At 40.8% G+C, this 26,086-nt stretch overlaps 1 protein-coding gene across 2 annotated transcripts in view; it reads left to right on the forward strand.

Moving 5' to 3' along the window:
- The first annotated feature begins 3,941 nt into the window (after positions 1-3,941).
- The window catches only part of SLC7A11 (solute carrier family 7 member 11), a 64,051-nt gene continuing 41,906 nt past the window's right edge, over positions 3,942-26,086 (forward strand). Inside the window, exons 1-5 of one of the 2 annotated variants that reach the window (XM_005499885.3) lie at positions 3,942-4,997; positions 7,611-7,737; positions 12,442-12,557; positions 20,507-20,632; positions 23,307-23,406. In XM_005499885.3, the coding sequence (XP_005499942.1) occupies positions 4,721-4,997; positions 7,611-7,737; positions 12,442-12,557; positions 20,507-20,632; positions 23,307-23,406 (746 nt within the window). In that variant the 5' untranslated portion in view covers positions 3,942-4,720. The remainder of the gene's footprint in view (positions 4,998-7,610; positions 7,738-12,441; positions 12,558-20,506; positions 20,633-23,306; positions 23,407-26,086) is intronic. The other variant, XR_010472387.1, reaches the window with a different exon arrangement.

Below are 26,086 nucleotides of genomic sequence, written 5' to 3' on the forward strand. Positions count from 1 at the left end.
AGCATTTGCCTTCTAAACTGCTATCGCTGTCTGCAGTCATCTAGGAACCAGACTTCTATTTGCCGACCGCATACGCATTTTGTTGGAAGCATTTTGCTGGAAATACAAGAAATAACATTTGAATTGCTTTTGGATTTCTTTGAGGATTTTGTCTTATTTTTAAGGCCTCTGAGCTGGACATTATTTCATTCTCTCTTATTTTTTGTTTTTCTTCTTAGTATCTTCTTTGTATCCAGCACAAAGCAGAATGCAAAATAATTAGGCAAGTAATCAGTGAGCCTCTGAGTAAAAAATAATATCCCCCAACATTCTCAGTAATTCCATTTTTAACTAAAACTTTGACCTAGAGACAATAACAAATTGTTGTAGTCCTCTCACAGTTCTAGTTTTTCAGTATAACTTAAAAAACTATTCCCACTTAATTCGCAATGACACCTTAAATTGCTTACTGATTTATTTTCTCCCCCCCCCCCCCCCCCCCGCCCCTTAACACTGGTTAAACTATTTCTTAACACTATGAAACGAGCAGAAAATCCCTAGTCAAAAGTTCTCAATGCTAAATTATCTATATGGAACAAATACTTTTAGATTTTTTGCCCTTCTCTGACATTTGAAACCAGACTACCACCTTCCTACAGGGCTGCTTTCTGAAGCTCACAAACAGTTTGGGATTATACAGAGAAGGCTCAGTTTGGTTTCCTAAACAACATTTTCATGCCATGCCACCCACACAGGAGAGACTGGGGCTTTCCTCGCCTCTTCAGTCTCAATATACTTCCTTTTTTATTCCTCTGTCTCCAGTCAGTGTGGCAATGTGTGGCCTGAAGGGTTGTCCTGTGACTCTTTGGATTTACTTGATGCAATAAGCTGATATGCAAATGCCTGGAAGGATTGTCAAGGTATGCTTGCTACACCTAGAAATTAAGGAGGATTTGTGGGCTTGGGAAGGGGAAACTCAAGTTCGGACTTGAATTTTAGGTCCTCCACTTTGCTGTGTGTATGTTGTAGCATTTCCATAAAGGAGAATGCTCTGTGTGTGTTTTGTAGGATTCCTCAGGGAAATACCTGAATTGTAAGTTCATAATGGGAGATACAGCTGTGTCTAGGTATTTGGCACAAGCTCTACTGATGTGAAAAATGAGAGTGCCCTAATATCAGGCATTTTTAGCCTGTGAAACACTGTGGTTCTGCTATTTCATGTGATGCTCGAGTATTTCATTTGCTGGAGTAATGCAGTGCAGCTGACAGGTTATTACAGATGTTGTGAAAAGTCCCAGGTCCTGGTGGTGACAGCCCAGGGGTGGCGGCAGACAAGCGTCACTGGGAGCAGTGTCCTTCAGCTGCCGGTTTGGCCCTTTGCAGGTTGTAGGTGTCGGAGGCCCCGCGGAGCTCGGCTGATAAGGGTTTCTGTTTGAAACAGCAGATAGGTAGTTCAGCGCTGATGGTGAGATTCAAACGGAAACCATTTCACAGTGATGACCTTGGTTATGCTTTAAGATTTTTGCTCAGGAGAAAATGTCTCTGAATTGGGAAAAAAAAGAACGACTGAAGCGAAACAATAAAGGGCTGTCCACAATGCCAGCTGCCATTAGAGGCTGAAAGTTTATTTTCAGAGCATCGTTTTTAGAGACATTGCTTCAAATAATTTCATCGATCTAAAGAAAATGGCAGCTTATACCTTTTTGTTCTGTTTTCAGAGTGGATTTTTATGGAAGAACAGGGCTCTTCTTAATGCTGGACAGATTACGCCCTGTGCTTTCAGAAGAGCTCTCTGAAAAGACACTGAACATTGCGTATTGTGGTTGCATAGTGATACAGTCATTGCTGTGTGATAATAATTCAAATGAAAGCAGCTGGTGGGCTACAAACAATCAGAATGGATTTCATGAGTATGCTGTATGATGTGGGGCAGCAGACAGTAATGGGCCCTTACCAGCTTCATTCCCTCCTTGGAACAGGGCTCAGGTGATAGAGAATTCTCACCAAATTTCCAGAAAGTAATAAATAATCGCTCAAAACCAGATAAGTATTCCCTATCCTGGGTAGAGCTGGTAGCTGGAAGTAAGGTTTGAAAAAGTGATCTTACTTTTTTAATTTTTAGTGGATAACATTGAGAAGTAGTTAATGCAACAGTAATCACTACAAATAGTGTGATCAGTAGCAAGCTGCTAGTAGGTAGGAAAAAAGTTTTCTACATCCAGTCTTCCTTAATTCCCGCCTTAGAAATTTCACAAGGAATTTCACGTGCTCTCAAGCTTTACATGCATGATATCCCTACACCACAGAAGAACCAAGCACCCTTTTTCCTGCATGCGAGAGCATTAATAGCCATGTCTAGTGGGCAAATATGAGTCATAGAATATGGACCCAGGATGCATTATTCTGGCTAGTGGACACATGAAATTTGAAAGGCATTATACTGTCCGGTGTTTTTACTGAGTAGCTGATGCAGACAGCTGGATTGCTGGGAGCTGCCTCTGGTTTGTCTGGGAGGTTACTGAGCTTCTGATTTGATCTTGGAGCCATCTTCCTGTGTAAATAAAGGGTAAGCATTAGTTAGACTGATTACCTTAAAGTATTAGATGTTTTAAGATGTCATGTGTTTCTTCATTAAACAGCCTTTGAAAATTAAAATAAAGGTCATCAGCCCAACCCAGTTCTGTGGTTAATGCCTTTTCCTGGTTTGCTTTGATCTAGTTAGTTACTTCAGGCATTTATAATTTTATTGGGGGGCAGCCTCTGAAATTTACATCAAGGGAAAATAATTCTGCATAGCACACCACCTACTCGTGGCTTTGCCTGTAGCTGGTGCTGTGAAAACTGGCTTGGTTTGGACTGTGCAGAGGCAAGAGGAGGTCCTGCCCTCAGTTGGGCTGTGCGGTCACCTGTGGGGGACAGTCAGTTCCCTGAAAGGTTGGACACGTGGTGCAGTGTCAACAGGAGTATGAGCTACTCAGAGAAGTGAGGGACCAGCTGCTGTGCACATCAGCAGACAGAGGAAGAAGTAGGATGTGTTCAGAAAACAGGCAAGCACTACCAGTATGTAGTCAAAAGCTACAATCTCTTTTGGTTTTACCTGTGTGCATTTAAACCAGATAAGCTTTTTTTTATTATTATTAAAAAAAAATAAAAAAATAATTTTTATTAATTCCTTTATCTCAGTGCAGGTTATTGCAGGTGAGTTATAACTGGAAACATGAGCCCTTAAAAACACTGAAGTTTCACAGCTGTAGTGTCTTGATACTCCAGAATCTCCTGTTTCTCAAAGAAATTTGAAAGCAGTGTTGTACCCTGAGCTCAGTGCCTGCTTTACAAATGATAAAATGTTTTAACTGCTATCTTTTTTTTTCCTCAACCCTGGGTCCTAATTAAGCAGTACGTGTAAGAGCAGTAACTGCAGTAATCGTTTCTCTTTGCACTGATCTAATCTGAAGCCACGAGCAGCTGCAATAGTTATGCTACAAAAGATTTTTCCCCTTTGGCGTATCTTGCACAGGCTGTCCCTCAATTAGGTTACAAGTACTTGAAGGCTATTGATTTTAGTTTTGTTTTATGAGAATGCTCTTATTTTTAACACTTTAATTTCTCAGGTTCGAATTTGAATGAAGAGATAGTGAAACAAAAGTATATAAGCATCTGATTACCTGTTTATCTGGTTAGGGCAGCCCTACAATAACATGAAAAGCCCTTTCTGATTCCAGAGCTGGAGATCCCGTGCTCTGCGCTGTTGTCCTCCTCCCTCCAGATCCTACACAAGATGTGGCTATAAATGTTAATAGCATTTTTTAAGGAAGTGTCGTTGCCACGTTGCTTACCAACATCCCAGAAACACACTGCCTGTATGAAAATTACTGTACTGTGGAAATAACCCAGGGTTTTCATTAGGTTGATTTGGGTGTGTTGCTAGGCAACACAGGGTAACGAGGTGTATTTATGTATGTATTCTTTAGGTAGCTACAGGCAGTCCCTATAGAGATTTCCAGGTAAATACTGTAGATTTGAGAGAGGCTGATCAACTGACACCAGAAGTTAAGCCCTGCAAACTTAACTTTCATTAAGAGGAGTTTTTCAAGCAAGAAATTGGATTAGACCCAGGGATGACGTATCCTGTTTGATTTCTTTTCCCCTTGAACTCTGACAAGCTTTGTGTTTAGGCAGGCTTTTGTTTCTGATTCCAAGTTGCTTTAAAACATTTGGGAGTGTGTCTCGGAGTGTCGAGGGCCATGTGCTTAGCTTGATTGGCTCGGTTTGCTTGCGAGTACTTTGTTCTTCCCACCACGCTCAGGTCGGTTGTGCAACATGCCCCTACTGTTAAAAAAAAAAAAAAAAAAAAGAGAGAGAGAGAGAGGGAGAGAGAAATGCTGAGTAATGCCAGAGGTTTCTCAAATGGCTGATGCAAACCTGGAGAATTTGCATCATCATTCAGCTGGAGTAACTTGGTATGACAAGAGCTTAAATACAAGTCCACGCGGAAGCTGAGCTGGTTTCCAATGCTGGGGCAGTACCAGCTCGCAGTGTGAAAGCGCAGGTGTTCCTGAGCAGTGCTCTGATAGCAGCCAAGGCTGAAACACTTTCGTAGCCTGCTACCTGTGTGTAGGAGCAGCTGGAAAGATAAGAGAGGGCAGAGAAAAGAGACTAAGTAGTTGGCTACACAGAGAGGAGAAAAACCTTGAGTTTCTGCTGCAAACTTTTTTGCCAGCACTTGCTGTGGCACTGAAACATGTTGAGGAAAGCTGCTGTGACCACCGTCTCTAATGGAAGCTACTTGCAGGGGGAATCTAATGGCAGGTTGCCCGCTATGGACAGTGGACAGCCAGCCCAGGAGGGAAAAGTTGTGCTGAAGAAGAAAGTGACTCTTTTGAGGGGCATATCCATCATAATTGGCACTATCATTGGAGCTGGCATCTTCATCTCTCCCAAAGGCATCCTGAAGAACACGGGCAGTGTAGGCATGTCCTTGATTCTCTGGACAGCATGCGGTATCCTCTCGCTCTTTGGTAAGTTGCTTAAAAGTTTCTAATTGGTCCAGAAGGGTGGCTGGTGGTTTATTATTATTATTATTATTTGTCTAATTTTGCCATTGGATATGAAGGCACAGTGTGGAGCCGGAGGACCAATAAGGCTACAGAAGTTTTTTGCTGTGTAATAGGTTGAGTGGAGGGCATAGAGGTACACAACCCCTGTCCCCCAGTGCCTGGTCTGTAAAAACCAGAAATATAAATTATTGTTTCTTATGGGTCCCTAAAGGAACAGGAGAAGTAAATGTCCATTTTATGCCATATAGCATGCTGTATGTATAATGTTTTTCTGTAAGAGGTAGTTTATGGTTTGCTTGTAAGGACACTGGCAGCCAGGGATGCGGGTCACCCTGTTTGAACACCAATGAAATGTTTAGACAGCTCGACTTAGTTCCCCAGAGGCTAGATCAGGGTCTGAGAGGAATAATTCCCACTGAATGTAAACTGTATTGACATGAAAAAGAGCAAAATAATAATGCTAATAACCCCTCTCCCCAGTCTTGTATTACTGCTCCTCACTTTATTCCCCGCTCATGATGCTGCTTTGAAAGACTGAGCCACAAAAAACAGTGCGAAGGAAACAAATTTGTAATGAGAGTTTCATTACTGGCCTGCCTATTGTGACAGTTTTTACTAATTTTTTGTATTCTTGACGCGTATTAAGTTCTGAAGAATGTCAGGTTTTTTGTTCTGTATACAAAACCCCCATTCAGAGTAAAAAAACCCACCCTGGCCTCTGTGGGACAGAGGGTCCATTGACCTACTTAATAAGTTAATCTCGAAGAAGCTGAAGAACTAACATGAATATTGGCTTTATTTAAAACAGAAACAACTTGTTCTCTGGCAGGAGGTAAAGAGGCCAAGCATGGACTAACACGTGTCTGCTTAACAGGTGAAACATGCAAATGCCACCCTGGGTAAATCGGCTCTGAGCTTAAAAGAAACACTGACTATTTACAGGATAAGCCCACCCTAGCCAAACAGAGATTGCAAGAAAGCTAGGACCTGTTTTAGTCAAATGTTAAATAACCATAGTGCAGCATAATCTGTTGTACAATCGTGGAAGTCCTGTCTGTAACCAAAATTCCCCTGGAAAGAAAGACCTCAAATACAATTTGTAACCCTGTCAGAAGACATTGGTCTTTAGATGTAGTAAAACCAGAATTTGCTTGTCATTGCAATTTTTGCTTTAACTTCAATAGTAAGAATTTTCTGACTGTGAAATAAAGCCTGTACAAAAAAAAAAATTAAAAATCTGTCTTTTATCAGACAGGCTTTCAATGTCATTTTCCAGATCTCAAGGTGTGAAGAACTGTGTAATTTGGCAGGGCAACACATACTATCTCTTTTTCTAAAGGGACCAGTTACAGTTATTTTTTTAATCATTTTAATGCCATGGGTGATTTTAATTCTCCAAATTACTTAATTATAGTAAAATCTCATGTAAAGATCGCTTAAGGTCTTATTGAGGCTGTGCGCATGACAGGTATCGAAACACAATTTCATTTCATCTTGAACCTCAACAGAGGAGGATGGGAAGAGGAAACCCATCAGTAGCTGTTTTTTTAATGTGACTGTAAGAATTCCTTTAAGTACATTTTCAGGTAAGCCGAAGAATAGCGGATAAGAGCTGCCACACTTTTGCAAAACCCCAAACAAAGCAAATGAACAAGGGTGGAATTTGTCATAATGTGGTACAGCTTGAATGGGCTTGTGCATGCTATGTAGTTTGGACAACTGTGGTTTTAATCTTAAAGTGTTGCAGCATAAAGGCATGCAGGGATCAGAGCCCAGGCATGTTCATATATGTCGCTGATCTTGCCATGTGGTGTTAACAAACTTTGTTACTGTTTTCCTGTGGCTTCACAGACTCTCTTCAAAGGGCTCGCCTCCATTTACAGGACATGGTACATCTCTTCTCTACTGATGCTGTCCATCCATGGAGCTGAGAACTTGCTGGCTTTGTGGCTGGGTGACAGCTCATTTAAGCAGCAGTAACAGATGGTCCATGGGTGAAGAAGGCTTTGAGTAGGTCCTCATGGTTGCGGCACACTGTTGTCTGCTGTGTGATGGCAGAGGCAACCTTGGGGAGCTCTGAGAGCTGTTACCTGCTGGGAATGCCACTAGCATTTGCTCCAAAGGGGCCTGAACCACTTCTGCATGAACTTGTCACACCTAATACAGTGAGGTGATGATGATTTTGTTTTTCTTTTAGCCAGTGAAGTGAGCCTCCTTCTATGAAAACCATGAAGTTGCCTGTATTCAAGGCAATGTAGAAATGGGGAGCTGCGGTAGCTGGTGTGACACAGCACTTTGTTGTCCCTCTTCATGAGATATGGATGAGTAATGAAACATGTTGATAACAAATAGTTTGTTCGGTGGCTTGCACGTAAATATAACTGGGTATATGTAGAGTTTGGTTAACTGCAGGTCTAGCTGAATGACTTAAAACTTAGAAAATTGCTTGAAAAAAGGTGATTAAAATGTATCAAAAGTAGTTGTGGTACCACAGCAGCTCCATTGTTTAGCTTACAAATGTTTTGAAAGTTATTTCTGTATATGTCTTGTGATGCCACAGTTTAATTCTCACAGGTGCCCTCTGCTATGCTGAACTAGGAACATGCATTAAGAAATCTGGTGGTCACTACACCTATATCCTGGAGGCCTTTGGCCCATTACCTGCTTTTGTGAGAATGTGGGTTGAATTACTCGTCATTCGGTAAGTGTATTGTGGCTTTTCTATGCTTCTTTTCTGAGAGCAATACACTTTTCAGTCATAAAGAAAAATCTCCAACATCTGATGTGCAAAATAGATCAAATATATCTTGATGAATTAGCTGTGTTCTTTTAGTATGGTTGCTTCAGAGAATTTAAGAATGCCATTTTACTCATCACTATTGAAACATTCAAAAAGTCATTTGTGCGTATATGGGGGGGGGGAGGGAAGATTCTAAGAAAACTGCCTGACACAATTCAGCTACTTGCTTTAATTTTACGAAGCTTACTGTATCCATTAATGTCACTAATAATGCTAATACCCATGCCTATATACAGTATAGTGGAAGAAGGAAGTCACCTTTACTTTTTTCAGTCTTGGAACTAGCTTTTGGAATGGTTGCTGTTGTGTGTGGGTACAGGAATAACTCCTGGTGAAGCTCTTGCCTAGTAGCTTTTAGGTTTGTGGGCATAATTTGTTCTCTGTATGTCAGTTCAGGTCCCCATTTTTTGTTTGTGTGGGGTGTTGAAGAACCTACCTCTTGATTACTATGTAAAGAATTAATTGACCAAACAAATCAACATTAGGTCTTTACATATCTAAAATATCCAAATTATTCTTTTGGTATGTAAACCTGTGGTTCTTGCAGCCTGTGGCATTGTATAGGTCAATTACAATAAGAAGATGCCAGATCATCAAACCATATTAAATGAGTTTTCAAAATGTAAATGGATCTTTGTATCAAACTCTTTTATTTATTAATTTATTTATTTATTTATTTATTTATTTATTTTACAGTACTGCTGAGGCTGGAAAGCTTATTAATGTAGGACAGGGCAGCTCACTTACGCAAAATGACTTTGGGCACACTCCATTCCAGCCTAAGGCTAGTGAACACTCCTTTCCCCTTTCCTCCAGAATCAGCAGATTAGTCACAAAAGCAAAAGCCTCATTTCCAATCACAACAATGTTTACATAATATTGACGAGTTCTAGCACAGACGAGTTTAAAAGCACTGACAGTGCCGAGTCATTATGAAACCGTAAATTCTTATCTTGTTTCCGGAGGAAATAATAGTGAATGTCAGATGGTCCCTTACATCCTCCCCACCCACATGTAACCTTCGAATTAACTGTGTAATTTCCATCAAACGTGATGAAAGAACAGATGTCTTAACTGTATTAACTTTTTTGCCAAAAAGGAAAACCAGAAGGAGGAAACAGACCTATATTTTCACTGCGAGAAGCACAGTGCTGTGAACATAGCTATATATCATCACACATCACAAAATCACAGAATATTAGGGATTGGAAGGGACCTCGAAAGATCATCTAGTCCAATCCCCCTGCCGGAGCAGGAACACCTAGATGAGGTTACACAGGAATGTGTCCAGGCGGGTTCTGAATGTCTCTAGAGAAGGAGACTCCACAACCTCCTTGGGCAGCCTTTTCCAGGGTTCTGTCACCCTCACTGTGAACAAGTTTCTTCTCATATTTAACTGGAACCTCTTGTGTTCCAGTTTGAACCCATTACCCCTTGTCTTACCGTTGGTTGTCACCGAGAAGAGCCTGGCTCCATCCTCGTGACACTCAAACTTTACATATTTATAAACTTTAATGAGATCACCCCTCATTCTCCTCCAAGCTAAAGAGCCCCGGCTCCCTCAGCCTTTCCTCATAAGGGAGATGCTCCACTCCCTTAATCATCTTCGTGGCTCTGTGCTGGACTCTCTCCAGCAGTTCCCTGTCCTTCTTGAACTGAGGGGCCCAGAACTGGACACAATATTTGAGATGTGGTCTCCCCAGGACAGAGTAGAAGTGAGGAAGAACCACTCTCAACCTACTAACCACTGCCCTTCTAATACACCACATCATATAATTGACAGAAGAGATAAGTGTTAGAAATCCCCCTCTTAACCTACACCTTACTAGACAGGGGGACCTTATTAACCTAAGAACAAATACCCACAAGAAACCAGGCCACATAAATTCCTCTGAAAGGTGTTGGTTTTTTTTTTGTGTGTGTGTGTGAGGTGCTTCTTTTTTTTTTTTACTTATGACACTGTCTCAGGAGTGCCACGAAAACACTCTTAGTCATCATGATCTGCCCCACACCCAGAAAATAATCATCTTGCATGGGAAGAAACATCAGTGGATTCTTTAATCATCAAATCTGAGAAGCAGCAAGAGAGTTGAACTTGTTACAACTTGTGATAATCAGAGCAGTGCTGCCAAACCTCTGTGCAGAGTTTTATATCTGACTCCTGCATCGGTAAACTAATTGGCTACTGCTATCAAAGAAATTGAGACCTAATACGTATCTAGGGTTTTTTTGGCGGGTGAAGTTGCACAAACACTTCTCAGCTAAGCCATTTTTTCCTCTGAAATATTGCAGGATTATCACACCCATCGGCTGGTGGAGCAGCCACAACCAAAACAAACATTTCCTACTCTCATATGTCTTTCAGCCATCATTTTACAGTCTCGGACACACTTAACTCTGCCCGTATACTGGTTACACTCTGCCAGCATCACGTGCTGTTTAGAAGTGCCTTACACTGTGATATTCCTCATCCAGTACAAGCATGAAATTTTTTCTTCCCAAAAGTCAGGTTGTGGGTATATTACAGACTTTTTTTAGGAAAAAAAAAAAAGAGCCAAGTTTCAAACAAGTGTAGATGGCTGTGTGAACGTGTTGCCTGTAGTGCATAACTATGGTGGTTGTTAACCCAGGTTGGGTAAGAGTGTGCTGCCAAATAAGTGACTCACTCACCTGTGGTATGTGCTGACGGCACTATACCTGCTCTTTTACCACTGGCTTTTTGTGCTCCTTGCCTTTAAATGAAAACTGCTAATTCACTTTATTGTCTGCTCCTCAACACACAGCTGTTAGGGGGCTGCCAGTCAAAAACAAAATACCCCATTCCTTCAACTTCCACCTCAATTGATCCACTACACTGCCAGCAACATCTCCCCTCAAATGTGGGACTATGAGAGGTACTTATTAGAGGTATAATTTAGGACCCATGTTTTTAAAAATAGTGGTGTGGATAGCAGTGACTGCCTCTTTAAAAAGGCCTTTCTTAAAATGTCAGGGAAAAATCCAAGTTCTGGTAGAAGGGACTGAGGAAAAAAAATCTGGGCAAGCTCCAAATATCTGATCTTTCGTCTGATCTAGGACACTTCAAACTGCTTTTGGCATGCTGCAATATTTAAAAGCCAGAAGCCTTGTGATCATCTTATGTAAATTAGAAATATTGCACCAATGTAAAGTCAGTAAATATACATGTAGATCTAGTGCAGAGGATATTCGGTCTTTGAGCAAAGGCTAAAGTTGCAAAGCTAGTTGTTTGCCAGTGCAAGAAACAGTCCTTGTGCATTGAGGATGCATGAGCAACAGCCCTCATTTGTCCACACAGAAACTTTCTGAGGAAGATACTTCTGTTCTTTGCTTCTCTGCAGTTTGCTCCAACACAATGTGTGACATTTTGGTTGAGTCATAAAGCTAAGAAAGCGGGTTTTCTTCAGAGGGTGAAACTCTGTTGTGGAAAATTCCTTTGTCATTTGATGGAGAATAATAACTTCTCTGCAGAATTTTTACACTGTTCTGTAGCATTTTAGCAACTATAGTTTTGTTAACATTCTATAGGGTGAGGTATTTCATGTACCAAAAGCATTATTTTATTAAATGCTGTAGATTTTTTTTTTTTTTTTTTAATGACAAATTTGCATGGACTTGTTTAACTCAAAAATCCTGTGAGGCAGAATCTTATGCCCGTTTCTCCTTATTGTGCATGAGCTTGCAATGAAGAACAGATGCTACCAGCTGTCCTAAGAAGGGCGAGAGTGTTCTCTCAAACCAAATGTGAACAGATCACTGGAGCTGTTACATGCAGACAGCATCTGATTTTGAGGCACAGGGTAATTTGCTGTTAATATGTGTCAGTGCTAAGGCTTCTGGCAGACTTCTAGCTTGCCTCAAAGAGAAAGATTGTGTTAATTTTATAGGTATTCCAAATTTGTAGATTCAACAACTGCATGCCTGCCTTTCTTCACATTTATCTGTTTCATAGTAGGTACTTTCTGTACCTTAAGGATTTTTGCTCTCACTTACAGTGCTGGGAAGTTGTTAGTCAATAAAACGAACAAATATTTTAAAAATTCTGTTTGCATTTTAGAAAAACCCATTTTCATTCATTTTTTTGTTTGCATTGCCTGAGACTTTAGTAACAGCCTTGGGTAGGTGTTTGATACTTATTTCAGTAAAGCAGAGTTCTCAGCTTGACTGAAATTAATTTGCTTGTGTCTGTGAAGGCAGAGATATACTTGGCCACTAAAATTCAGTCTATAACAACTTTTACTCAGGGTTTTGCTCATATAATCTAATTCTGGCTACTTTCACTTCAAGTGACTAAATGAAGATTTCCATTGATACCATTCCTTTCTGTTTATGATTGCTTCACAACATGAAAGTTGTGAGACTGATCCTGGTAAGATGTGTTGCTGAGCAAAGCTGAACTGCTTGTGGTTCCTAGCTCTCTTCAGAAATCATGGTCCATGTCAGCATATTTATAAGCAGGCACCAAAATTAAATACGTTTCAAGTTCTGTGATAGCAAAGTTACAGCAGAATCCCGTATGAATCTTGTTTATGTACTATTGCAGATTAATTTTGTGATTTATTCTTTGTTGTTTTGTTTTTACTCTAGCCCTGCTGCCACAGCAGTGATATCATTGGCATTTGGACGTTACATTTTGGAACCTTTCTTTATGCACTGTGAAATCCCAGAACTTGCGATTAAACTTATTACAGCTGTTGGCATCAGTAAGTATCCAATTTTAGGTTTCAGGGAAGGCTAGAGGTGATGTAATTGAAAAGGAAAAAAAAAAAAGGTAATAGCACGCGGAACAGGTAGTCATTTGATGTGAATCATTACAGATTGACTGTGCATAAAGTGCCAAGGGCATCAGCATGACTTTTTGCCTGGATGTGTGTTTGTGAACATATGCAGTAGTAAAGGAATAGCAGACTTCATTAATGACAGGGAAAATCTATTGCTGAGCCTGACTCTGCCACCTGAATTAATGGTGAAACTCTCATTACTTTTGTAGAAGCAATTTCAGGCTCTAAGAGATGGTGAGCCAGTGCCAGAGATATGGAAGAATGATTACCTGATTTTAAGTGCTTTGCTCTACCTCTGCTTTAGGATGCAATTGAGTGCCAAGTATGATGCCATGAAGAAATGTAGCTGTCTCGAGCGCAGCACAGGCAACATGAGATCATATTCGCTAGTCCCACTCTGTCCTGCATAGCAATAAAACTTATCTAGGCAGTTGCATTTCAGGGAGCAGGAACCCAGCTGGAGAGTTTGGGAACAGTGTGTACAGTTTGGGGAATCATAGAATAGTTTGGGCTGGAAGGCACCTTCAAAGACCATCTAGTTCAACCCCCCTGCAATGATCTTCAACCAGATCAGGTTGCTCAGAGCCTCATCCAGCCTGTCCTTGAATGTCTCCAGGGATGGGGCATCTACTACCTCTCTGGGCAACCTGTGCCAGTGTTTTACCGCCCTCATTGTGAAAATGAATGTCTGTCACTAATCGCTTGTCTTACTCTTACTAACTTTGCAATTAGTGTAAAAGGGACCATTGAGAGTTACAGAGAGCCAATAATTGTCCATGGAAAGAGAGAGGCTATTCTGAGACCAGGAGCTTTACGGTGTACCTGGGCTGGTGTGGGAGGCTGCATGAAGCAGGAAAGCACAAATCTGGATACGAATGGGACTCTGGAGCTGTGTGGTTGTAGCACTCGAGGCATGTTTCCAGTTCTGCGTGGTCACTGGGAATGATGCTCCTGGCACACATGCACACCAACCTGCATTCAGCTGTGCTGGGGGGTGAGTGCAGAGTAGACTTGAGTTATTAGTAACAGATTGTTCCTTTCAGCACGGTCAGTGCACATATCAGAAACAAAAGGACTGGAAAAAAGGAATTAAGACATGCAAAACAATCAAAGGCACATGGGAGACCGCTTTAGTTTTGCACAATGATAGGTTCAGATTACTTTTTGTTTCTTTGGGGTAGAGAATTCAATTAACATTGAAATTTCTAGTCTTCAGGTTACTGCGGCTTTTGGTAGGAGCTCTCTTGATAAGAGTTCCCTTCTTGCCGGGAGTGTTAAAAAATCAGTATGTGACCGCATTTCTTTCCAACTTAATTATGCACAAACTATAGGTTTCATAGGAATAATTGAATTAAGGCATGAATTTTGAGGTCAATGACTTTTTATAGCTACATCTGTCTAAAATATTTCAGTGCAAGATAAGGGTGAAACAGATGTTCAGTAACTTCAAGGTCACTGAGACAGAAGGAATGTTAAGTGAGGACTCCATCAAAGCGTTTTGTTAAGTGCATGTGATTCAAACACAATAAGTGAACAATTTGAAATAGATTTTTATTGCTTTCAATTTAATTAAAAAGCCAGGACTTCACAAAGTAATTAAATAAAGAAGTAGTGTTGCAGGGGGGGTGGAGTTATGCTGAAATAATTACAGCCTAAAGGGAAAGAGGAGCTCACAGCAGACTGTTCCTATGGTGACTGCGGGTCTGTGAAGCACAGGTAGCATGAGCTGTCATTTCACTGAAAGACAGGATTCTTGTAGAAAGTTTGTGATGGTGAATGGGACAATGCTGTGGAAAACAGTGACACGTCAGACTGAGGCTTTATCTTTATTCTTTGTAGCATTCTCTGCAGCGGAGTTTCATTTGTAGTAGCTTTTGATCATATGCTACACTTCAGCTAGAGGATCCGAGAGCATATGACTGCTATTCCTGTATGGCAGGAATTAGCTGTTGTGGTAATTGCTGTGCATGTTCTGTATAGTGCATGTAGGCAGAGTGATAGGCGAGATTTAGGTGGTTTTGAGCTGAACAGACACACTGGAGCCCTGAAGTACTTACAGTCCAATTTAACATTGCCAAAGGTAGTGTTTAGTTCCACTGAAAATTTTAAGTTAATCAGGAAGTGAACTGACGTGCCTTTTGTCTTCTGATCCACTCCCAGTCCCTTCTCCCTCCTACGCCTGACAACATGATGCTCACTGCAGATCTGTCCTCATTGCATGGGTGAAAGGAAGAGCTGTTAAACTCAGTCCTTGGATGAGACTTTGTTCTGTGATTTTACCTTGTCATTTCATACTAGAAAGTGCAGGAAGAGATTTTGAGAAATCTCCAAGTGATCCCCTGCCCCCAAACACAGTCAGTATATTGAAACAATTTCTGACAGATGTGAGTCTAAACTGATACTAAAACCTCCAGCGAGGGAATTTCTAAAGCTTCACCTAATACTACAGCCCAGCTTTTCCTATCCTTGTCACAAGAAAGGTTTTTGTTCATTTGTTTTTCCTTCCTCTTTCCACCTAAACCTCATTTTCTGCAATTTAAGTGTGCTATTAAAAGATTGCATGAGATTAATGGAACCAGGATTATGATGGGGAGTGGCAGGTACTGTTGCTCATCTACCAGCTGCAAACAAGTACTAACTCATAAAGGGGCTACAGCCCATTCTGCTCCCCACCATTCTCCCTCAGTACCTCTGTTGGAAAGGAACAAGGGTCCTGAGGAGGAGATGCAGATCAAATCAGAGCTAAAATTGAACTACCAGAGATGGTGACCTTCCAAAAAACCTCATTCTTGGTTTATCATTTATAGGAAAATGCATGTGCTAGGCACAAAATTCCCCTTAAAATAACATCTGTTCTGAGCAATTTTGAACAACCTATAGAGGCAAATTTTCTGTTCCATGATACGGTGCACTTTTTTATTTCTTGTCTTAAAGAAAAAAATAAAAAAAAACAAAAAACAAATTAAAAAAGCAAAACCAACCAAAAAGTCTAAATATTTCGATTGCTCAGTGGAGAGAAAGATACTTGTTGTTGGGTGGAGGTTCTCATCAGATACCCCAGCTTTCTGAGCCTCTGTGCAGAAAAAGCTACATGTTCTTTTCAAACCTAGAAATCACTTTAATTCACTTGGTATTTTTCAAGTGAATCTTTGTCAGAAAAAAAGCTAGGCAAATGTAGGATATGTGTATCTCAGTTTATCTGTCAGTCTGCCATAAACTTCTTCTAAACTCCGTCAATTTTACTGGACCTTAGAGAAGAGCAGACATCTTAAAGATGTCTAACTACTACAATTTTTATGAAAATAGGTGGCCAGGTAGAGGATAAAGAACCTGCATGTGACCTAGTATAGGAAAGCACAGAAGAAGAAAATGCAGAAGAAAAATGCTGACAGGAGATGAGGCCTTCTGAATGCCCAGCTTTGCTTGGGCTGGACACAACAGCCTCAGGACACAAAGCAGAAGGGGTGCAGACCTCCTCTGTTCTGATGCTGAAAATGGTCTTTTTAGGAGAAAGAGTTAAAAATTCATGTATCTCTTTAAATGAAAGCTTGTAGACTCCTCCATATTTATTGTTTCTTCCAATGAAGAAATATGTTATCACCATTGTGCAGCGTGGCAGTAAGCAGTGAAAAAAATCCAAACAAACAAAAAAACCCCTCTGTATTTATATATTGCTTTATTTGTACCTTTTGATTCTTCTCCTAATGGTAAGCTCAACTATAGTGTTAACTGGAAGCGTTAGATTTTACTGTGCAAAAGTACTGAACTGTACTATCGATATATAACCTGAATAGATATGCAATCTTAACTGAGCATGTTCTAATATTTTCACTTGGCCTCCATATCAGAAAGCAGATAATCAGGTTTCAGCTATTAAGAACTGTGAGAACTGGAAGCAGGTTACCAACTCACAGGCATTTTAGAAGTTTTTACACTCATTTATGCATATTTTGGGCAGTTCATGCCACAATGATGTTTATTTTCCCCCTTTATATGGAGGTCTGCGAAAAAAAAGCCAAATGCCCCAAACTACAGCTATTAGAGAGAGGCAATCTTATACTTGAAAACCAATCCATCAGTGCTTGCTGGCAGATGCTCTAGACCACAGGTTTATAACCATAAATCTGATGTGTATGTGAGTCTATAGTTAGTTGTCTTTTTTTTTTTTTTTCCCCCCCATCATGGCAAATGTTACAGACATTCTTTCTACTGCTGACAGTTTTCAAACAAGCAGTTTAAATTAAGACATTTCTTGACTTGCAGGGGTAGCAAAAACTGCTCTGGTGGCTGCTTTTGTGCCTCCCATGACTTTGTTTTAATTGATGCATTTAATTGATGCATTAGAATCCGCAAATTGAGGGTATTTTTTGCTTTGTGTGAATGCCTTGACCCTAAAAGCTCGACAAGTTAGAGGAGGACTGTTTCCTTGGTTTCCTGCTGAGGCATTAGTACATATATTCCTGAAAAGTAGGCCAAGATGTAATGCTTACTGCTGCTTCTCCCATTAGATTTTGTTATCCATTTAAAGCTGTGGCTGTGTGAAGGAAAGAGACAGTGAAAAGCAACATGTTTGGTATTACCATTGTGTTTTTTTGTTCAAGAAGCCCATTCATCTCACTTTTAGTTAGTTAGTCTTTTCTCCTCCTAAAGTTAGTGGAGGAAGAGGTAAAGCAACTTCCTGAAAGCAACTCACCTCATCTGAGATAGGTACCTGAGAGAGGTGTTAGTACTCATCATCTGAAGGTAACTGTGTCTTCACTGAGCATTTAGCCACACTAGATGCCTGACTTCTAGTTAGCAAATTTGGGGATAAGTCCTACTTTCACTGCACTTTTGTTTGGGAATTATCTGAGTCCTCCTGATCTTCGTGGTCATCCTGCATCAAACATCTGCAACCAGCTTCTTGAAGCATCTCCATATGACCTTATTCCTAGAAGAGCAGTGTTAAATAATGACCACAGTCCAGATATGATTTCTGTCTGAATCCTGGCACAGTTGTCATATTATTTTTCTGCTCTTTCACAGCTTTCATCTTGGCTCCTCTTCTTCCTTGCCTTTCATTATCCAGTTGCTAACACAACCAGTATGGGGCTGGTACATGATAGAAGTATAAGCCCCACACTCATTATGCACATACAGGTGTTAGGACTAGATATTATGACTACAAATTCTCACAGCCTATTCAGTCTAATAAAAACAAAATTTTAAAAAATATCAAGTTGTTCTTGACTCTTCTAAGAATTTAAGTCTCAGCCCTGTAATCTGAACTACTACAACTGTGCAGTTGCCCAGTTCTGCAAGGGACTCCACTTTTATAGAGGACCATCAGAGCTCATGGCATGTGCATGGGACTCACTGCAGGTATAGTGTCCCTTCAGCCTCTCAGTTAAATTAAGGTCCTTGCTTTTGCTATTTGATTAGAAAGAATCAGATGAAACATTTTATTTGCTTGACCTCGCAGTTAAGGTTGGAGAAAGCTTAGCACAACCTGCTCACAAGCAGGTCATCTTCATTTAAAATAGAACCTTTTCAAGCCAGTGTGATTCTTACACAGATTTGTGGTTTGTGATTAACATGTGGCTGGCCAGCAAGGAAGGTTATGAGTTTCTGTGTGAGTTGCTATTATTGCTCGTACTAGTTTTCCATCCAGTGAGATTCTCACAGGTGTGTCAGGAAGGTGATATGGATGCATTAAAAAGCCTCGAGGAGGGCTCTCTGCAGGAAGGATGCTCACATTACCAGGCGAAAAGTGACCTGAGTAAGTTAATAGACTATTTGCTGCAGTGAGCTTGAACTCTGAATAAGCTAGATGTCTAATAGCGGATATTTTCTGACACATCTTCCTTGACATTTTGTAATGGCCTAGTCCCTGTCTGGGCCTTATTGTCTGGGGAAAAAAAACCCCACGATATATACTGAACTTTCCATGAAATTTTCAATAAGCTAGTGCTTGTTTATGGCACTGGATTTAATTTACAACGTCAACACTGTTGGTCAAATAAGTATTTTAAATATATTCTGCTTAAATAACTGTCGTTAACCCTTTTTCACTTTTTGCCTAGTAATGAAATCATAGGAAAATAAGGGGAACCTCAATCAGCACTAATATTCGACAGCAACCTAAAGGGACATTTCAACATTTTAAAAGGTGAAGTTATGTTGGGGGTGTTATTAGGACAATAGAATAACGAATCAAGCCCCTGGGATTTTCTGTCTCCTGCCAAGTATATGCATACACAGTAGAAATAAAGCAAAAAATGAGTATTTGGATCTCAAGTGATACTTTGCAGAAGTCAGGGAGATTTCTTTGTGACTCAGAAAACAATACCTCAGTTTCAAAATATGTCAAAGTGCAGAAAAGGAAAAACATTTTGATCTTTAAGATCTTTTTTGGTGGGAAAATGTACATTAAGTGATGTTGCAAGTTTATGTTGACTTTAGTAAATTGTCCGTTTGCATGTGGGGCCCTCTCTTTCCCAAATAAAAAATTCAGGAAAATACTTTTCATATTTTTTCTGGAATTTTTACTTTAATTTAAAAGATCTAAAAATCTATTGGAATGTAAATTACCAGGCATTGCCTGCCTTTTTGCCTAAACCAAAACTACCTTTGGTTTAAGCTGAGAAGAAATTTTTAGGATACATTTTTTGGCCTTGCTGGTGGACACAATCTGTACAAAAGGCATGGGATAAATCAGCTGGTTTTGCTGCTGGAAAGCTTGTACCATGCCAAGCTTATAGTGCTAGCTAATAAAAAGTAGCTCCCAGACACTCATGGGAAATAGCCACTTGTGCTTTTTATGTGTCCCATGGTGTGTGGAAATGGTTGATGATACAGATAAACTTTTGAAGTAAGGGAGGACTGTGATGAGCAGCTAATTAATTAACTCCATAGGATGACAAGAGAGAGAAGATTATTGAGCAGGCTTCTCTTACCACGTTCACTTTCCTCTGTAGCAGAGTGGAGAAAAAGAGCATTTTATCTGATGAAATGACTAACATTTTCTATTCTTTGAGTAAATACTATTTTGTTTTTAATATCTAAACTCCTTTCTTGATTCTGTTTTGCCAGGATAATTGTTTATATAAGCTAGAATAACTGACCTATTGTTACGCTGTTAGTGCTGTAGTAAAGGCCAGAGAATGCCCTTCCTGACCCAGCAAGCCCAGCAGGTGGGATGTAAAAGCAGTTTTTGCTTATGTCTCTACCTGTTGGTGAGGCACAGACCTGGGCTTTGTTTCCAAGAAGTAAAAATCCTCTGTTTCTTCACCAGTTTCCAACAAGGAGAAGCACATTATTTGCCCTCTGGCCCTCCTGCATCTCTGGTGATACAGCTGTAAGGGAGCAGAAGGAGCAAAAAAGAGGAGTGGGTGTAAATAAAGTAGTGAGTGACAAATGTATGCAGGGCCTAAATGGAGGTGAGAAAGTTTAATGTGACTGTTAATTGTTATTGTGTTCTGAAAATGCAAATCTCTAATCCAGCCAGCACTGATACAGAAATCTGGAGTGACAAAGCTTGGGTAATTAATGTATTTCATCCAAGGCAGGGTGCTGCCAGCCTATGATCTACTAAGACTTAAAAACTCCATGTAACCAAAGTTGTAATGTGGTGCAGAGGCACTGAGGCTGAGAATAGAGAGATGGATGGGCCACACTGTGTGTCAGACAGGTGCTCAACTCAAATGTTTCGTGCAGTGTCTGGAAGGGGAATACGACAAGTGGGAGGGCAACAGCTGGAGAAGGTTATCAGGGTGTATTTCATTTAATGCATCAGGTTCTATTATTCATGCAGGCCTCTCTGCTGGTAGAGAGTTTTGTGGCAATTTAGCAGCACAAGGATTTATTTCTGACTTTTCTTTTTCCTCTTGCAGCGCTGGTGATGGTCCTGAATAGCACGAGTGTCAGCTGGAGTGCCCGCATTCAGATTTTCCTTACCTTTTGCAAGCTTGTAGCAATTCTGATAATTATAGTCCCTGGAGTTATCCAGCTAATTAAAGGTACGAAATGAAAAGTAAATGCTTTTAAAGTACTTTTATCTTTACCCTCCCAAGTCTTTCCCCACCTGCCTCCAGCAAATAATGCTTATAGCAGCAAAATCTCTTAATTAGTCTGTGCTTGTTTAACTGAAGCTCTGTACTGTCATGTAATTGATTAGAAGTGGAACTGCACTGGGATGAACTGGTATTTCCTTCAGCATGCCAATGAGTCTATTCAGATCAGACCCAGGTTTTCAAATGAGCAATGAGATTGTTCTTCTCTGTTAGTTGCCTTTGGTGTGAACTTTGTGAAAGGGGCAGGATTGGTTTTAATGATAGATGAGCATACCCTTCCCCAAAGCACAGGTCTAGTCCAGGCAGAATATGTCTCCTTTAACCAGGCTAGTGCCTGGTTCTGTTGGGTACCCGATATGTGGTGATGGAGGGGGTTTAGAGTTGGGGAATATATATGAAAGAAACAGTATTATGGATGCTGTTCTGCCACTTTGGTGATGTAAACTGTGAAGTTAAAGGTGCTGTGCTGGCAAGAGAAATGGTAGTTAGCTGTTGCTTTCATGGGCTTCCTGCCTGCAAGTACTGGATGCTCAAGCTGCATGTGTGTTTCAATTTCAGGTGAAAAACTAAAGCATACTGCTAAAGGCAATAGTCTGGTGCTAACCTAAGAGTAGGAAGAGAAAGCAGATATAAAGCTACTAGAGAGTGTTCAGAGGGGGGCCATGAAGTTGATGAAGAGTTAAGAGGGGAAGATGTGTGAGAGAAGCAGCTAAAGTCACTGGGTTTGTTCAGCCTGGAGGAGCCTGAGGGGGGACTTCATCACAGTCTACAGCTTCCTCACAAGGTGAGGAGTAAGGGCAGACACTGATCTCTCCTCTCTGCCGAACCGATGATAGAACCCAAGAAAATGACAAGAACATGTGCCAGGGCAGGTTTAGGTTGGACATCAGGAAAAGGTTCTTCATCCAGAGGGTGGTGGAGCACTGGAACAGGATCCCCAGGGAGGTGTCACAGCCCCAAGCCTGACAGTGTTCAAGAAGAGACTGGGCAATAGCCTCAGACACATGGTGTGAACTTTGGAGTTGTCATATGCAGGGACGGGAGCTGGACACAATGATCCTTTGGGTCCCTTCCAACTCAGGACATCCTACAATTCTATTAAGTGTTCGGAAGGCCAGAATTACTCTACAGACTTTGTCAGTGTTGCTGCATAAGCGAGGACCTTGAAAACACACCCTTGTTCTTTGTAGCTGCACCCAGCAGGGACATGGCTGTGCAGGCCTTTCCTTGGCTCTCTGGAAGTTGTTTGGCTGAGGCCATACTGGCAGAGAGACTCTTTACCGACGTATGCTCAGCTACCTGAAGAGCCTCTTCTGTTGCAGCCCTGTCAGCCACGAATGTGAAATGGTAACAAGCCCCAGCTCACTCTGGTTACAATAGCACTAGACAATAACTACACAAAGCACAAGGAGCCATTCAGCACTGCCGATCGAAAAGGGGTAACACTTTTTAATGAATTGGTGGCAGATTTTATCTAACAAAAATTATCACAGTTGTTGGCTTGGTCCCTGGGGATGCTCTTTTATGATGCTTCACAAAGGCTCCCATCTGAGTCACCAGCACAGTATTAGGCTCTGCGGTGAGCTCAGAGTTTCTCAGTGCAGACGGTTTCTGTGCTAAGCAACATACTCTGAAATAAAAGTTCTCCTGTGTAGCGCTCTGCTGATTCATTATTCTGTTTTCATGTTTTTCACTTCCTGTCTGGCAGTTGCAATATTCTTCCCTCACCTCCTTTCATGTGCAAGATTTCTCTCCATTCCCATTTGTCACATTTTTCCTAGACCTTTGGAGCACCCCAGGCCCAGGTTTGGGTGGGTTTTGCTGCCCTTAAATAGCTCAGATAGTGTCCCTGATTCCCCACTGGGACCTTCTTCTGGTCATAGCTCTTCCCTTAACCAAAAAGACTCTGCTTTGGTGTGAAATTTTACCCAGTAAAAACCAAGTAAACTGTAAAGGATTAATTCTGCTCCTTTCTGCTCCTTTTCTGTGGAGGATCATTGCTCCTTGGGAAATATGGGAGGTTCTAGGGAGGTCTTATAAACCGCAAAGCACCTTGTAAATGAATAAGAGCATAACACAGCTCTTATACATTTGCATTTATAGATGTGTAATTCCTAGTGTAATATCAATACAGTACTGGCTATAATGTGGTACATAGTTACTAGATTTTTCAGCGGCAGAAAGGCTTAAGATGCTGTGTTTGTCTACCTTAAAATTGTTGCTTGTGAGTGAAATGAGAGCTGTGTTCCTTCTGATTAAAATGTTAAGCAAGTGAAATTTTCCACAGCAGAAACTACAGACCTCACACTACTCTTTCATATTGATGTAAGTCACTGCTGGAGATGACAGTGCAGTAAGTGTCATGAACCTCAGAATGCTTTGAAAAAAAGGAATAGGTCAAATTCTGCTATTGCATGACTAGGGATGCCACAAAACCTTTTACAATTGCTGGTATTTATGGCTGCAAGGTTTGGATCAGAAATTCAGGTCAAGGGCAGAACTTGAAGTCAGTCAGCTGTAGGGTGATTAAATGTTCCATGGTGCGATATGTTTATTTGTTTTGAAGTGGTAGGTGACCAAAGAGGTTAATTTTCAATATTGTTTTTTGTTGATGTTGCAGGAGAAACACAGCACTTTAAAAATGCCTTTGCGGGGAATGATGCCAGTGTTATGGGGTTACCACTTGCTTTCTATTCAGGAATGTACGCCTATTCAGGCTGGTAAGTTGTTGAAACCTATAAGTATTAATCCTGAAAACAGACACTAATATGCTCTAACAAAGATATTTATTTATATGAAGAAGTGAGTAGCACATTCTACATCTTGTGCCGTTGCACCATGCAGTAAGCATTAGGTACATCTCACTACTGTTCTGTATGCAAGTAGTTATTCTGCAAGCAGCTCTACAAAGGAAAGATTTTTTTTCTTCTGCAATAGGTAAGCATTCACTGAACATTAAAAAAAAAAAAAAAGTCAGATTTTAATTTCTGTTATTAAGAGTAGATATAAAGGTAACAAGAAAAGAATGTTCTTAAATTTTCATTAGGCATTTTGATATAAAACGATAAAAAGGACAATAAAGCCTTAATGTTTGCTGACCAAGTTAGTAACTACGTAAAAAGCAAGTCTGTGTACCGCTACAAAGTTGTGGGTCTCCATCCCACTTGTGTGGACCTCGGCCTTTGCTTTGTAAAAACAGCTTTTGAAAAATAAGAAGCAAACTATAATACCTTCAGTAGAGACCACAAAACAAGGTAAAAACTAGATTCTTGCACCTTTTGCTCTGACAGAATTGGACCTCACTTAACAAAAAGTGCAACTGGCTTCTATAGAAGTAAAGTGCTATTGACTGTGAGCAAAGGTACAAGATTCTGACTTCCAGTATCCTGCTCAGAACTTCCTTTCAACTTCTTTCCCTCTCCCCCACCAAAGTACACAGCAGTGGGTTTGAAAGGTGCTGCCGCACTTCCAATCTACCTCACGATTTATTCATTCTTAGCAAGGGCTCCACATCGCACAGTGCCAACCTGCTCTTGCGGCAGCAACGTGTGGGGGGAAAAAGAGTACAATGCAGAGAGCGGGCTTATTTTGAGATAGCTTTGTCTGCAGGTCTTCCCTTTCCCTTCCATAGCCTCACAGGCAGGCAAGTTCTTTACTTTGCACAAAAGGCGAGGGCTGAGAGATAAGGGGTTTATTTATTTAATTCTGAGGCACAATGGGCTGAGCATTTGAGTTTTCTGCCGCTCTGGAACTCCCTGGTTGCAGGGGCATTATAAACAGGCACACTGAAGTATTGAACAGAACTTTTATATTAAATGGTGGGGGGCAAAACCCAAGAGAGTCCAAAGCCTTTATCTGTGATAGATACATAAGAAAAGAGCCTGGTATTTTGAAGCCTCAAAGAAATGGAACTCATTATGCAGGCAGTCTTTGCCTTCTTCCTACTCTCTCATATAACCACTTCTGTCTCTCATATCTATGTGATGGTTTCTCACTTTTAAAATATTACCCTGACTGTACATTTTTGTATGAAGGCAAATTTAAAAGCTCTTTAATATTATTCATCACCAAGGCCAAGCGTTTACCGTAAAATGCTGCATCAAAAGTAGTTATTCTGTTGCTTCTTTCCCATTTCCTCCCATTTTCCACCTAATATTCCAAACCCCGACAATAAAAATAATCTCTGCTTTTCCTTTACACCTTCTGAGTTTTATTTCAAGGTTCTTATTTGCTACTTATAAAATAAATTAGCAGGAAAATATCTAATTTGACTAGTGGTTCTTCTCAGCTGCCTATTTGTCACCAACCAGAATTGATTGCCTCAGAGCACAGAATAGCAGACACTTAAGTGGAGTGTCAATACCTTTGCACTATCAGTTTCATGGGCCTAAATCAGCCCAATAAGCTGAATGTGAAGGTGTGTTGCAAGTCTTGGTGCTGTGTCCCAGAACTCAGGTAGAATTTTATGTATAGCCTATAAGACTATGAGCTTTTAATGATACAGCTTTAAAAAACAAAACAAAGGTAGTATTACTTATATGCGTGGATTCACCCTGCAAAGAGCAAGTATAGGCTATTTGGTATGTAAAACACTGTGTGAAAAAGGACAAGTAGAGAAAAGAATGCAAGGAAGCATGCCTTTGCATCAATAAAAGGACTGATTCAGGGCTGTCAAATTGTTTCTGTCCAGAAGCAGGACTAAGACCAGAAGGAAGCAGCTGAATGCCTTACTTGTCAGAAGCCTTTGAACTATCCCAAGCCCCTGTTTTGTGCTCTGTGCTCTAGCAGGTTTAGAAACAAATACTGAGGTGGTTGTGAAAGGTGGTAAATCCAGCTCTATGGAATTTCATGCTTGGTCACAAAATCACATTTTTCAAAAGTGTGAGCCCGTGTTGAGCCATTCTGCTAACCCAGATCTGGTCCAAGACTTGTGATAGAGAACAGTTACCAGATTTTCTACCAGATCAGGTATCACTTGTTTATTCACTGTAGCACCTTTGGGTCAGATATAATTTCTCTTCCTGTATCTGTCCTAAAATTAGAAAGCCAGCAAAAGCACTGCATTGACTGCTCTGTTTAATTAGCCGGGATGTGACTTTGTGCCTGTATCTGAGCCAGGCACATCCGTGTGCTCCAGCAATGCACAGACCTAGTGCTAATAAATGCAGAACAGTGGGTTCAGTGACCTGAAGCTTACGGTTGCTTTGTGTGCAGGGCTACGCCTGGTGAGGAGTTCCTATTAATTCCTGTACGCAGCTGGCTCTTGCACGCTGCTGGAATACGACTGGAGTGCAACCTGTACTGGAGGTTGTGCAAGGGCACACAGGATTAGCAGCCTGGGTTTATAATCATATGCAACATGCTAGTGTCAAATCTTTGGTTTTAGGAGGGGTTTTGTTG

The sequence above is a fragment of the Columba livia genome, chromosome 4, assembly GCF_036013475.1.
Source record: "Columba livia isolate bColLiv1 breed racing homer chromosome 4, bColLiv1.pat.W.v2, whole genome shotgun sequence".
NCBI lineage: Eukaryota > Metazoa > Chordata > Aves > Columbiformes > Columbidae > Columba > Columba livia.